General features: G+C 37.0%; 1 protein-coding gene and 1 pseudogene across 1 annotated transcript; one reads left to right on the forward strand and one right to left on the reverse strand.

The window, feature by feature from the left end:
* The first annotated feature begins 6,030 nt into the window (after positions 1-6,030).
* LOC132282080 (heat shock protein 82-like) lies at positions 6,031-8,690 on the forward strand (annotated as a pseudogene).
* A 4,657-nt stretch (positions 8,691-13,347) lies between these two features.
* LOC132285260 (probable F-box protein At1g44080) lies at positions 13,348-15,256 on the reverse strand. Its single transcript, XM_059787429.1, has 2 exons — positions 15,003-15,256; positions 13,348-14,691 (listed from the first exon to the last, which is right to left on the reverse strand). Exon 2 carries the CDS (start codon positions 14,625-14,627, stop codon positions 13,419-13,421), a length of 1,209 nt encoding a protein of 402 aa, XP_059643412.1. The 5' UTR covers positions 14,628-14,691; positions 15,003-15,256; the 3' UTR covers positions 13,348-13,418.
* Positions 15,257-15,493: the final 237 nt, after the last annotated feature.

Here is a 15,493-nt window from a genome sequence, read left to right on the forward strand (position 1 = left end):
ACTAAGAGAGTTAGACCATCCGCCACTCTCCTCCCCAAAACGACATGAAACAATCTTTCTCCAAGGGCAATGCCTTTCCCTTCCAAATCTCCATAACCATTTGCCCAAAAGAGCTTGATTAAAGGGGACCAACCTCCGGATACCTAAACCACCCGACTGTATGGGCTTGCAAACTTGCTCCCACATGATGAGATGATACTTAAACTCCTCGCCAAGAGGAAATCCCTTTGGATCTTTTCAATCTTTTCGGCAACAGAGCATGGAATTTGGAACACAGATAAGAAATAAGTAGGAAGGCTCGAGAGAGTGCCCTTTATGAGAGTAATTTTCCCTCCCTTTGACAGATATTGCTTCTTCCACCCTGCCAATCTCTTCACGTATCTGTTAATCACAGGATCCCATCTTCCCACCCTTTAGAGGAGACCCCCAAAGGCAAACCCAAATAAGGGATAGGGAAAGAACTCACCCTGCACCCAAGAACTGCGGCTTAGGAGAAAATATCTTGAACATCCCCAACCGGGACAAGCACGCTCTTGGCTACGTTGACCTTCAGCCCAGAAACCACCTGAAAACATACCAGAATGCACTTTAAATATCTAAGTTGAGACACGTCAGCATCACAAAAGACCAAGGTATCATCCGCAAACAAGAAATGAGAGATCTCCATCTGATGAACTAGATCTCTGCCCACCGCAAAGCCCTTTATAAGACTGAGATACTCTGCCCTCCTCATAAGTCTGCTCAAGCCCTCCATGACAATGAGAAAAAGAAAAGACAATAAGGGATCTCCTTGTCTCAATCTCCGAGAACACCCGAAGAAACAAGTACATTCACGAGAACAGAAAACTTTACGGACGAAAGACATGTCTCTATCCATTTTCGCCATCTACTTCCAAACCCCATTCTCTAGTGTAAGTACAGCTAGAAATTCCGATTAACATGATCATAAGCTTTTTCAATGTCAAGTTTGCAAAAAACTCCACAGACACCACTTCTCAACCTGGAATCCACACATTCGCATGCAATAAGAACTTAATCTAGGATCTGCCGTCTTCCAACAAAAGCATCATGGGAATCCGAAATAATCCCATCCATAACATCCCTCATCCTAAGAGTAAGAACCTTGGCAATAAGCTTGTAAATGCAACCCACTAAGCTAACTGGTCTAAAGTCTTTAATATCAAAAGCGCCACCCTTATTAGGGATGAGGGCAATGAAAGAGGCATTAAACGATTTCTCGAAAACGCCATGAGAATGAAATTCCTGAAAGGTGCCCATCACCTCGTTTTTCACCACCTCCCAACTTTCCATCAGAAACCGCATAGTAAACCGATCTGGCCCCGGAGCTTTGTCACCATTGCAACTCGATAAAGCTTTTAGCACTTCCTATTCGGAAAAAGGGACCTCAAGACCATCTCTATCTAACTCAGAAATAATAAAAAATAAAAAAATTATTTTTATTTAGAAACATCTATATAAACATTAAATATGTTGTCATTATAATCTAGACTCTTTAAATCATGCGTAGGGCCTTATTTTTAAAGATCTAATTACAATGAACATTTAATATTTGTATTTTCATAAGACAACCATTCTTGTAATATTAAGACTCTTCAAATCATGCGTGGGACCTTATTTTGAAGATCTAATTACAATGGTATTAATAACGAAGGCCATGGGGCAATGTATAAAAATCCCCGCTCCCACTCAATTTTTAATCATTCATAATTAGGGTTTTCATTTTATTCATTTACATGATATAATGCATGCAAAACGTCTTGATTTTAATCCAATTAAATTTAGAAAATATTTGGACTTTAAACGATTCACTAATATTTAATTTGAAGCACACTTTTAAAAAAAATAATTTACAAAAAATAATTTTGCGTTTCCCAATAAGTGTCCTCAAATTAACTAGTAATCAAATCCAATTAATTTTCATAACTTAATTAATATAAATCAAGCCATTTAAATAAATATCATGGATCCAATGCATGAATAATAATTAATTAACAATTATATATTCCATGCATTTTATACATTGCATAAATAAATAAATAACAGATAAAACAAATAAAACGGCCAATGGAATCAGCTTTTAACATTTAACTACTCTAACTATCGCGGGAAGATCATCCATCGGCTTGCAAACACCCACATAAGGCTGGTACGCACCAGGAGAAGCAAAACACCGCTTGGAACGCGCCTGGAGGGCCTCACACGCGCTCACACGCGCCTGAGGCATGCTGCAGGTGAAGGCACGCGCCCCCACGCGCTAGCACGCACCGGGGGTGCGTGGGACGCACCCCCACGCGCTGGCACGCGCGTGGGGCGCGTGGGACGCGCCTCCACGCGCCTGCACGCGCGTGGAGGCCATTGCAACCTTGGCTGGCGAGTGCAATGCACGCGCCAGCATATGTCACCTCCTGGCGCATGTTCCTCACGCGCCAGGCTCACCTCCTATGCACCACATCTGATTCCAGCCTCCTCCGACGCCTCTTCTCGCCGCCGGCGATGCTCCGGCCACCGGAAAAACGCCGAAAAATTCCAGAGAAATCAGAAAAATTCCCAGAAAATTAAATTAAGCCTCAAAAAATTCCAGAAAAATTCCAAAAAAATCCAGAAAATTACTGAAGCATAATTTAACCCTTTTGGACCTTCTTGAAGCTTCATAGCATCCTTTGATGAATATTACATGGCTTTAAAAATATTTACAACTTGAAATACAATGAGAAAAATAAATTACATCATTGAACTTTCAAACGGCTAAATCAAAGCCTTAATTATATTCATCCAAAGATAAAATTACATTCAATATTCCTATAAGCTTCATCCATGGCCCAACCATACATCATCATTCATTCACAATTATTCATACATCATCATGTATCAATATATATCAACATATTAAATCATACATCAACATACATCAATAAAAATATATATGAATATAATTTTGGATCCATGAATGATGATTTTCATTAAATCATGATCTCTAGTAATGAATCAAACCATGCTCTGATACCACTGTTGGGAAACGTGCTAGTTTTAAAAACTTTTCGAGGGATTTAAATTCATAGATCTTAATTCATTACATAGAGACAAGTTTTATGCAAAAATAAAACATGATGTATCATTCAATTAAAAGATTGAATACTTACATCAAGGTTTGAGTAAACCTTAGATCTCTCCTCTAAAGTGAATGTTCTCACTTATTGTAGATCCCTTAGCAAGATACATCCTCCTTGGATCTCCATCTTCTTGGTAATTGTTCTGTCTTTAGGAATCACTCATATGCCTCCATGAATGACCTTGGAAAACTAGGCTTGTGGGAGCCTCCATTAGATGAGAACATAAACCCTAATTTTCTAGAGAGAGAAAATATATTCCTTTTTCCTTCTCCTAAATATCACACCTAAAATATACATAGACCATGTATATTTATAGGCAACATAAAGGTAAAGAAAAGGAAACAACGAATCCTTCTCAATCTCTAATTTACATGTCTCAAATCTAATATGATTCCAATATCAAGTTGGGCTATGAGTGAGAATCCATTGGGCCTATTATTTTATTGGCTACAACGAATTAATGATTGGCCCGGTCCATGGACCCAATTAAATTAATTCATAAATTAATTTCTACTCCATTAAAAGAAATTAATTGAACTCCAATTAAATAATAAATAACCTCTAAGTCAATGTTGCACTTTGACCCCTCTATGCATAATTAGTTATCGGATAAATAATGCCATCAATCCGACTACTTAATTAATATATTTATTTTGGTACCTTTGATTATTTCTGGCTTGATCACAATAAAACATTTGTTTAACAAAAAATAATAATTTAATAAATAAATATATAATAAATCATTTTGTCTAAAAACACACGAAGGCCTTCGAATTTACTTTGTGATCAACCATAATCAATACAAAATAAATACAAGTAGCAATGATGCAAATATTGAAAATATAACCCTCTAACTATTAATTACATAACCACCCAAAGTGCCGGTCTAAGGATTCCGAAGAATCCGCCGAACAAATCAAAGTAATTATTAATTAATAAAAGAGTCTATAATTGCTCATGCTTAAGAGTCAAATGCTATGACGGTGATAGGGAGCAATTATATATGACGACTCTCGCAATATATCTCAACCTAACGCGGATCCAGTTCAAGTCTTAATTAATTATGAGTCCATCCATAATTACCGACTATGAACAATTTATAATTACTATGTATATATCATGCATTGATTGCCATCACATACATATATATAAATATTTCTCGTAATCACAGGGACACTATCAATTTCATAGTGAATCGAAACATAATACATTGAATTCACCAATTATATAAATCATAAATATTTCAGATATGTCAGGAACATATATCACTATAATCCAGATAGGAATTTGCTATGCCAGGGCATATAAATCCCAACAGCTCCCACTTGCCCTCATAGCCAATTCAAATTGCACCTAACTTCAATGTTATCCAGATGATGATCAAAATTATTGATCAATGACACCTTTGATAATGGATCAACAAAGTTGTGTTCCAATGCAATGTTCTAACTACAAGTGCATTTTCTTGACGACATCGACACGACACGACACGACACAACACAACACAAATTCGACTCCTTCCTAGATGTGTCTGTATTTCATAGCTTAAAAGTAATACGGAGGAGTATTGAAAATGTTTATACTGTGCAACTATTTGGTCACGTGAAATTGGTGAAATTGTTGACCGAACATCATTTATTGTTTTGCAAGTATAACCAATCAACTTATCTTAAAATTAAATTCATTATTTTATATTTTCAGCCAAGCTGAGGATTAAGAAATCGAGGGACTTTCATATTAGATAATATTTTTGTTAATTTAATTTTCATTTTGTTTAGCCTCCAAAGCTCAAGGAAAAAGATGACTTTGAATCTAACAACATTTGAATTGGAATCACTGCTAAGAATTGTTTGTTTTTTTTTTGTTGCAACTCTTCCTCTGTTTGTTTTTTGGCAGCCAAGCAAAGCACTATCATATAGAAAATTTTCACTTTTTTTTATATCTGTATTATATATCTCGTTCCATGAAAAGTCAACAGGCAACTCGAATCCACAAGAATGATTTGGTACATAAATTGCGCTGAAGATGTGTGTAGAAAGGGAGCTAACTCTAGCAGCAAGTGAGCACAAGTTCATACAGTTCTCAAGCCAGAAAAAGGTCGATCTCCCATTGCACACATGGTGTTTGATGAAAGGCCAAGCAAGGGGTCTCAACTGCAAGAGCTTGCTCCAGGTCCATGAAGCCTACTGAGGTGTGTTTACGTTCCTTCCATAAACATTTAACCTTCAATAGGTAGCAGTGCACCCATTCAACCCAGAGATTGTGCTCTCTGTTGGGATGGACGGGTTGATTAAGAACTACACTTATAAAATGCCAAAAAAAAAAAAAAAAAAAAAACAATATGCCAATTTGGCACTCGAATACAATGCATTGACAGGTTCATTTCCTCAGACTATCTTTAACATCTCTTCTTTACGTACCATTTCTCTCATGAATAATAGCATCTCTGGTAGTCTTTGCCTACTTTGTCCTCAACTCGAAGGACTTTATCTTTCTTTCAACCATTGGAAATAATCACCTTCAAGGAGAGATTCCTGGGGAGATCTCACAACTTTCGAATTTAAGGGTACTGAACTTACATACAAATAATCTCACTGGTAGTATTCCGGAGTAAATGTTTAACATGCCTGCTCTGCAATTCCTTGACCCGACTTCCAATACTCTTGATAGAAATCTGCCATCAACTATTGGTTTTTGGCTTCCTAATCTTGAAGAATTAAATCTAGAAGACAAATCAGTTGGGTGGAAACATCCCCTTGTATCTATCTAACACTTCTATGATCACAAGACTATCAGCTGGCTTACAACTTATTTACTGGACCAATACCTCCTAGCTTAGGCAACTTTCATCTCCTTAGAACACTCAATATGCAAAAAATAAAAAAAACCCTAACCCCGCATGAAATCTGCCAAATCCTTGAAGCCCACTCCTCAATTCCTTCCAAGCTACCCACATCTCTGTCGAATCTCCCAACGAGGCAAGATTGAAGCGTCGTTTCACGGTGGCTTGTACTCTGCTCATCCACCCGAAGGACAAACCCTGTCTGTAAATGTTCACACCACATCTCCCTTCAACCCCAATCGTGGAAGACTCGTAACATCCAAAAAAGTCCTCTTCATTACATCACACATGTATATATAAAATATAACCTTGAAAACTTTTTTATTGTTTTTTGGATGGTCAATAATTGAAAATTGTTTGTGAACGCGTTGCTTTTATTAGATTTGGTGAACAATTTGGGGACAATTGCGAGATCGAGGACCAAATTCATGGAGGCGTTGCAGGCTGCTGCAGATGTGAGCATGATTGGTCAATTCGGTGTTGGCTTCTACTCTGCTTACCTTGTTGCAGAGAAGGTCATTGTGACCGCAAAGCACAACGATGATGAACAGTACATCTGGGAATCTCAAGCTGGTGGGTCCTTCACTATCACTAGGAACGTCAATGGCGAGCAACTAGGCAGAGGGACCAAAATCACTCTCTTCCTCAAGGAAGACCAGGTAAAAATTTCAATTCAATGTTATGTTGCTTTGTTGCTGTTGAATTGAACCTGAGTAATGTCATGAATGTAATGTTGGTTTTTGAAACTCCAAATTGTTATATTTGTCTCTCAACCATGGGAAGTTTGAATCCCTCTGTTTTTCTTTGAAACCAAACAGATAAGTTGTCTGGGATTGTTTGAATCCTCAAATTCGGTTGCTTGGTACTTTATGTTGTTGATTTCTTGTAGTTGGAGTATATGGAGGAGAGGAGGATTAAGGACCTTGTGAAAAAGCATTCTGAATTCATTGGCTATCCTATTTATCTTTGGACTGAGAAACCACTGAGAAAGAGATCAGCAACGACGAAGACGATGAACCAAAGAAGGAAGAGGAGGGTGATGTTGAGGAGGTTGATGAGGAGAAAGACAAGGACACCAAGAAGAAGAAGAAGATCAAGGAGGTCAGTCATGAGTGGCAGCTCATTAACAAGCAGAAACCCATTTGGTAGCGAAAGCTGGAGGAGATCACCAAGGAAGAATACGCCTCCTTCTACAAGAGCTTGACCAATGATTGGGAGGATCACCTTGCTGTCAAGAACTTCTCTGTTGAAGGACAGCTCGAATTCAAGGCTATCCCTTTTGTACCCAAGAGAGCCCCATTTGATCTTTTCGATACCTGAAAGAAGATGAACAACATCAAGCTCTACGTCTGAAGGGTGTTCATCATGGACAACTGCGAGGAGCTCATCCCGGAGTACCTTGGATTTGTCAAGGGTGTTGTGGATTCTGATGACTTGCCACTCAACACTTCTCGTGAGATGCTGCAACAGAATAAGATTCTCAAGGTGATCAGGAAGAACCTTGTGAAGAAATGCATAAAGATGTTCAATGAGATTGTGGAGTATAAGGAGGATTACACTAAGTTCTATGAAGCTTTCTCAAAGAATTTGAAGTTGGGTGAAATTGGCTGACCTGCTCCGATACCACTCTACAAAGAGTGGTGAGGAGTTGACTAGCTTGAAGGACAATGTCACCAGGATGAAGGAGGGTCGGAAGGACATCTACTACATCACCGGTGAGAGCAAGAAGGACGCTGAGAACTCTCCGTTCTTGGAACGGCTCAAGAAGAAAGGCTATGTGGTTCTTTTCATGATTGATGCCATTGATGAGTACGCTGTTGGGCGGCTGAAGGAATACGATGGGAAGATATTGGTTTCCGCCACAAAGGAGGGTTTGAAGCTTGATGATGAGAGTGAGGAAGAGAAGAAGAAGAAAGAAGAAAAGAAGAAGTCAGTTGATAACCTTTGCAAGACCATGAAGGAAATTTTGGGAGACAGAGTTGAGAAATTGGTTGTATCTGATACGATTGTGGACTCTCCGTGCTGTTTGGTTATAGGAGAGTATGGGTGGACTGCAAACATGGAAAGGATCATGAAGGCGTAGGCTCTGAGAGACAGCAGCATGAGCTCATACATGTCGAGCAAGAAGACCATGGAAATCAACCCAGACAATGGAATCATGGAGGAGCTGAGGAAGAGAGCCGAGGCTGACAAAAATGACAAGTCCGTGAAGGACCTTGTGCTGCTACTATTTCAGACTGCTCTCCTGACTTTTGGCTTCAGTCTTGATGATCCAAACACATTTGCTGCGAGGATTCACAGGATGTTGAAATTGGGTCTGGGCATCGATGAGGAAGAGGCTGATGGCGAGGAAGCTGACATGCCGGCATTGGAGGAAGACGGTAATGAGGAGAGCAAAATGGAGGAAGTGGACTGAGGGCAGAAGCATAAGCAGATAGCATCTAGGTAGTCTCTGTTGTGGATAAGCAATATTTTGGTTGGTGTGTCTATGTGGTTGGTATAGAACATATGCATCTCTTAGTGCCAGTTCTGCAGGCTATGAATATTTTTTTTAGGGTAAAGTGTACTAAAACCCCCTAAGCTTTCTTCTCTCTCCCAATAAACCACCCCTGAACTATCTGAAAGACACCTAACCCCTAATCTATTCCTTTTGTTACATATGGTTAAGTCACCTTCAGAAATTTAAAAGAAATTAAGGCATGACCCTTATGACAGATAAGAACTAAAATATGATGTGTGTGTGTGTGTGTGTGTGTGTGTGTGTGTCTGTGTGTGTGGGTTATTGGTCGATCCTAAACCAGATCAGACTTCGGTTGTGTATGATTAAGGAAATATGAGTTTGTTTAGGATCTCCATATTTTCTTGGAACTCAATATTTGAAAGCTTGGTTTTTTCTTCCATTTTTGTTAAATTCGGGGAGAATCAGACCCAAAATGAGCACAAAAAAAATAGGGGATTCGTCGGAGCTAAGCCAGAGACTATACAACATGTCAGCGATTGAGTTCACCGAAAAAATCGTGGAAATGGTTCTGGTACCACAACAAGATTCGACAATGGCGATGGAGGCGTGCAGCTTCCCAAAGGAAGGCTTTTGATGCAAGAGACAAAAAATTGGGTTTATGGTTCTAGTTTGATCTGGGAAGGGATGGAAGACCATATTGGTCCAATAAAAGAGGAAATATATCATCAATGATCCATATACATGCATAAACATGAAAAGCACAAGCAATACATATATACAATATGCATACATATACTGATGAAACACATAAAATGCAAAAGAATTACAAGACGATGCAGATGGTTTGTTGGTAGCAATGGATATATATATGGTATATGTGCAGAAAAATGAACAGAAAATTGATGGTATTGAGTCTCGGCATGGAACAATGATTTTGGGTTTATTGATTTGGTGTGTGGTGGAGGCAACTTAGTCCTAAAAAAGATCAGTATGCGTGATGGAAGCAATCTAGGCAACTTGGTGCTTCTTGGAACGTCTAAATGTCAGAAAACAATTCACTTTGAATGCATACTAGAACAAATCCTAAAACACTCGAAGAATACACATTAACAGTCACTGGTGTTTGTGAAACTTCTTAACATCATTACAATCACAAAAAATACGAGTATGAAGAATGAGGAACAAGCCGCCTTAAAGAAAAAACCTTCTTCCATGAAAATTGTGTGAAATGACAAGTATATTGTATGAAATGATAAGTTGCAAGAAGGGCATTGAACATATTCTTAGCAGTCAGATCCATATAACATAAACTGCAACATTATGTGGTTGCAGTGGAACACATAATTTACAACATAGATACGACCGAAAGCACATCAAAAGACAATCAAAGCATGCAATTTGGACACAAATTAACATGTATAAGCTGATGTGGAAATTTCTAAAATATAATAAAATTTTCTATTTATATCTAATCGTTTTGCTAACTTTTCCATATTAAAAATTGCATAATTTGGAAGATAACACTGAACAAATACGCTGATACAAATTTTCTTTGCGATCTCCAGTCAACATATCTCATTGTGAAACTTACATGTTCCTTTTCCTGTTTTAAAAGGGGCATCAGTTGCATGCTTTACTTGCTTTGATGACGTGAACTTCTAAAATTTTTTTCAGAAAACTTATGCGTACATGCATGCCATGTAAACAACATTTCTAAGAGTATCTGAGATGTCATACCAGATACTGTTGAGACAGCACCTAAAACAAAGTATCCACACTTATGGACTGAAACACACTAGTCTCCTCTGAGGCAACTCTACAACATGGTCCCCTTCAAAAGATTTAAAAATGTCCGGTTCAATGTCTACAGAATGGAAAAGGCAAAATCCAAAAAATCTAACTAGGATTTGTGATGGTGAGCAATGTTGTTGAAAATGACCAGCAAAGGCACAAGAAAGCTGCTTTGGAAGAGAGAGATCGGAATGTGCAGAACTAAGTCTAGATATGTTTTGAAAACCTAGCTTAATGAAGCAAATGTATTTATGCAAACTCTCAATTCATTATAGACAAACCAAAAAAGTGACTGAACATTGATCTAACCTTCGCTCTTGATTCAACAAGATCAAGAATGTTAAGAGTCACATTCACTCAGATTTCAGGGCTACAAAAAATATGAAACATAGTGGTAGACATATCTGCTGATTGCCGTCCAAAGGCGTTGGAAAATCCCCCGCTAATTCTGGGGTTTTCCAGCAGATATAACCGCTGCCATGTACTGTGAGAATTCTCAGCAATTGTGACTACTTAAGCTGCTACAAAATGTCTATAAAATGGGGAAATTTTTTTTTGCTGAATCATCAATACAAATATAAAAAAATAATTACTGAGATGAAAAAATATATATATAAAACAGTAGCTGGTTGACATGTACTGGCATAAACTAAAAAGATAATTAGTGAGATGAATCTAGAAACTTCTTAGTTTGATGTCCACTTCAATGATTAAATTTCAAAATGATATAAACTCAGTTCCAACAAGTTCAAAGAAAATTCGGATTAGGGTGCAATTATCCCAAAATATGTAATATAAAGTATTTTAACTGCCTCACATCCTTAAATATAAACATTAAACCATAAGGAAATAGAGAAAGATAGTAAACTTCCAGACAACCATTCTGCACATGTTATCCTATTCTTCAAGCAACCTTAAAATAGAATATTAAAAAAATGATAAAATTAAAATTAAAAGCTAACAATAGTTCTGCACATAATTTTTAATTTTTTGGAATTTAAAAAAGCAAAATCACAGACCCATTATCCGCAATATGTCCCTAGTGGGACTCAAACACTCAACCTCCCCTTCGATTGTTAAGTTCATAAGTTGCTACAATAGACGCCTCAAAAATATATATATATATATATATATATATATATATTTGCAAAGTACACGTGAAGCATTAGTAATCCAAGTGACTAGATCAATCGCAAATAGAAAAAAGGTTTTAACACTAAACTAGTAAAAATTCACAAGCTCAATAATGTTCTTTGAGCTAGTTATAGATTACCGTGAAAGTCAAAATATTACAGAAAGAATTCATCTAAATATTACAATACTTTCATATTTTCATATGCATTGCTAGTTATAGCAACTAACATTGAGTCTTAACTTGGCACCACATCAACACATTTATAATGAGTCTGAACATCATAAGTTAAAGAGATGATAGTAGGCTTACAAACTGATATCTGATTTGAAGCAACCTTTATTATTCGTAAACTATGTCCATTTGGTTATATTGCAGAGAGGTTTGTCTCCTTCAAGTAGCCTTCTTATTATCAACCCTAAAAAAATGGAGTATGTAACACTAGTTGGAGCTTAAAAATGCTAACCATAAGAATATGGAGATATTAAGCTTAAGCACAAAGGTTAGAGCTTAAACTAAGGGAAAAGATCAAATCTTCTTTTCCATTTTCAGCTCAAAAGACTAGAACACCTTCTGAATAGTGAGGAAAGGAGTCAATTGTTTTTTAATCATTTAAACAGATCAATGGACTCGCTGAATTTCAAAGAAATGGCGTATGCTTCTAACTTTTATCAAATTCTATTTACCAGGAGAAAAGGAGGTGAACAAAATGTCTATTATCCTCACCATCAGAATAACTTCTGAAAGTCCTTGGCATTATTCCAAAGCATCAAAACACACATGTCGCAAAGTCGTGTATGATCAGAAAAATGTTGCATTTGTTTATACTACATACATTAAATGAAATATGTATGTGTGATAGTGTAAATTACAATAAATATAAAGGAAAACCAGATCAATAAATTTTTTCCCCTCAATCTCTCTCTTTCAACTCTTCAAATGCAAAGAGTTCATACAAAAACCATAAACATCATCTCACACAATTTCCATTTCATTTCAAAACCACTAGACAGAGAAATAGAAAATCATGTTCAGGAAATCAAAATTTCTTACCTTATTGCCCGCAGGAAATCAGTCGGCCCAAATCGAACACATACATTGATGCGAACTTCAACAGTTGAGCCCAATCAAGCACAGGTGAGCTTCAATAGCTGCTTTTGACTCCAATTTGAGCCCCAATAGCTGCTTATGCTTCATAATCGACTACATGCAATGATTACTTTTAGCCCTAACAGCACAAGTATGTCAAATATATTTTTAAGATAGATAGAAACAGAGTTCGGTACATGCTGGTAAATCAGCTCTAATACACACATATATTATAATATGTTTATATGTAGAGAGAGAGAGAGAGAAAGAGTTGACATTAATTTTCTAGTTACAGGACTATGTATCTCAACCAAATTTTTAAAGAACTACTGCAACAGATATACAAATAAAAACCTATCCAGGAGAATCAATCAAATTATCAACTGCTGATCAGTTTTGCATCACAAGTGAAGAAATCTACTCATTAATCGAGTAGCTCAATAATAAGCTAAACAATGATCAGCAATAGATTTACATTCAACCAAACTCAGATCCTTTATTACGATTGAGCCCTCAAGAGTAAATTAAGACATGTCAAGGAATTTAAAAAATAAAAAGTCAAAAAACTACATGGGCTTCCTTCATGAATGATATGCAATTCTTTAGTACATGAAAAGGAATCCACATTTTACTATACTTAATTATATACTCTGGCACCCTCAAGAAATTGTCATACCATGTAACTAGCAAGCAAGGCTACTTGGCTGCAACCCAGCAGTTCAAATATAAGAAAAATGTGGTCTTCTAAAGAAAAAAAACATGAATTTTAGCTCGGGAAATATTTATAATACAAATAAAGAAATGAGAAACAACCACAATACTATTTAAATTAAAGGTTTCACAAGCTTGATTTCACATTTTGATACAGCAAGAGATAAAAATAGATTATTTTACCACATAATGATAAGCAAAAAAAACTAAATTAAATTAAATTTGATCAAAAGACAGTACAAAAACAAATAAAGTGTATACTCAATTTCCTAAAACAGTTGGCACAATCCAAATTGAGGGTGGCATATGGTTATGTGAAGGATCAAGGATGTAATGGGTTCCAAAGCTTCCATTCTCTACGTTGAAGATACCAACGTCGCGGCGCCCAGATGCGGGATAGGATAAATTGCGATTATAATCATCTGTGTAGTATATTGAATTGGCTTGACATCCGGGCCATTTGGAAGCTGAAACACAAATGGAATGGTTCTCTCCCAAAAACAGGGTGTCTCCACCCAAGTTGTTCACTTGAACCCGCATAGGCCAACCCTGCTCAAATTGCTCTAAAAGCAACTTGAAAACCTTAATCCTATCAGTTGCATGCTGTAAATCGTCTTCAAAATGTAAAGACCTTTGTACAAGAAGTAAATCCCCACCAGATGATTCAACAAGATATGTCCGTTCGGAAATCCTATACTCTGGTGCAATTACCTCCACATGCGGTGCCTTACTCTCCCCAGCACTTCTATTAACATCAATCATTAGGACTGCACTTGAAGAATCAACTGCAAAAATCTTGCCTTTATAATACATGACATCAGTGATGCCCTGAAATCTCTTTTTATCCATGCGAGTCCAAGCTTCATCTCCTGCCCGAATAAATGCCAGGTTTAAACAACCACCATAGATGGCGGTAACAATATAGTCATTAGGAGATGAAGCAGGGTCAACTGACAGTGCAGCCTTTCCAACTTCAAACTCAACCTCAGAAAGAATATTGTCAAACTCATCATCTTCAACCCTTATTGGAGGAAGCTCAATGGTTGCGCCAGAAAACGGATTCATTAGAATTACACCCAAGGATTCTTTCACAGTAAACAGCCAACCATATGAGGAACCAGAAAGCCTCTTTCTGTAAGGCACCCGTAACTGAAAATCATATAGCTTATTATGAGTGATGCTATATAGACTACGTCTTTCGTCGCTATTATCTCTAGAAGGCACCAACAAGAATGAAACTTGTCTGGAAAACTTATTTTGAACGAATTTATGTTTGTTGCCCATTGCCACAGACTGCCATGGTTTGCAAACCGCACCAAATCGAACATATTCAGAAAGCGAAACCAACTTGTCCAGAATCATATCCAATAAGTTCTTTGGAAGATATGCCCAATCTGGCTCCTCCATTGTCATATCCAATAGGTTCTTTGAAAGAAATGCCCAATCAGACTCCTCCATTGAACTCATCATGTTTATTTCGCTAATAGCACCGCAATGTCAATCAAAGAATCGATATCATCACAATACATCGTATCTGCAATACTCAATACTCAATTCGAATGGGTCTATAATTTTAAACTAATCGATTCACACACAAAAAAAAAAAAAAAAAAAAAAAAAAAAAAAAAAAAAAAAAACTTGGCTATTGCTGCAATACCTCCTTCATCATACACTGAAAGATAACAGATTTGCTACTAACAAATTTGAAAAACTATTCTAATAAAATTAATTTTCAATATTAAGAACAAACCCAAGTCACATCCCTGTCCCAACCCATAAAAACAATATATATATATATATACACACACATATATATAGTGAATATGAACAATCGAAACAACTTACCTCAAGTCTGCAATAATCTTAAAACTTCACAATTGGCGGCGACAGCAAACCTTATGAGTAGAAGTGATCTATATATAAAGATATAATCTTTTCCTAATAGAGCAAACCTTATGAGTAGACATGATCTATATATAAAGATATAATATTTTCCTAATAGAGCAAAGATTCGAGAGTTTATTTCCTCGTCAACTCTCTGAATATCGTACGACGGCTTAGATTTGTAGGGATAGAGATGTTAAAGTCGGCGATGCAAACCTTAAACTGTTGTATAAAAGTTGGTAAATTGCCGCTTATACCCCTTTAACAATGCTGAAATTGCACACAGTGTCCTTATATTCCAATCCTTATTAGGGGTGTACACGGTCCGGTTTAGACTGGATTGAAGATTTTTGGGACCAAATCATTTCTAACGGTTTCACTATTTTTGAAACCAGACCAAACCATAATGCCTATGGAATCAAACCAAACCAAGCCGTGAAAAACCGGTTTGG

The sequence above is a fragment of the Cornus florida genome, unplaced genomic scaffold (genome assembly GCF_030987335.1).
Source record: "Cornus florida cultivar Cherokee Brave unplaced genomic scaffold, ASM3098733v1 CherokeeBrave_3.0.0_Hap2_Chr11, whole genome shotgun sequence".
Lineage (NCBI taxonomy): Eukaryota > Viridiplantae > Streptophyta > Magnoliopsida > Cornales > Cornaceae > Cornus > Cornus florida.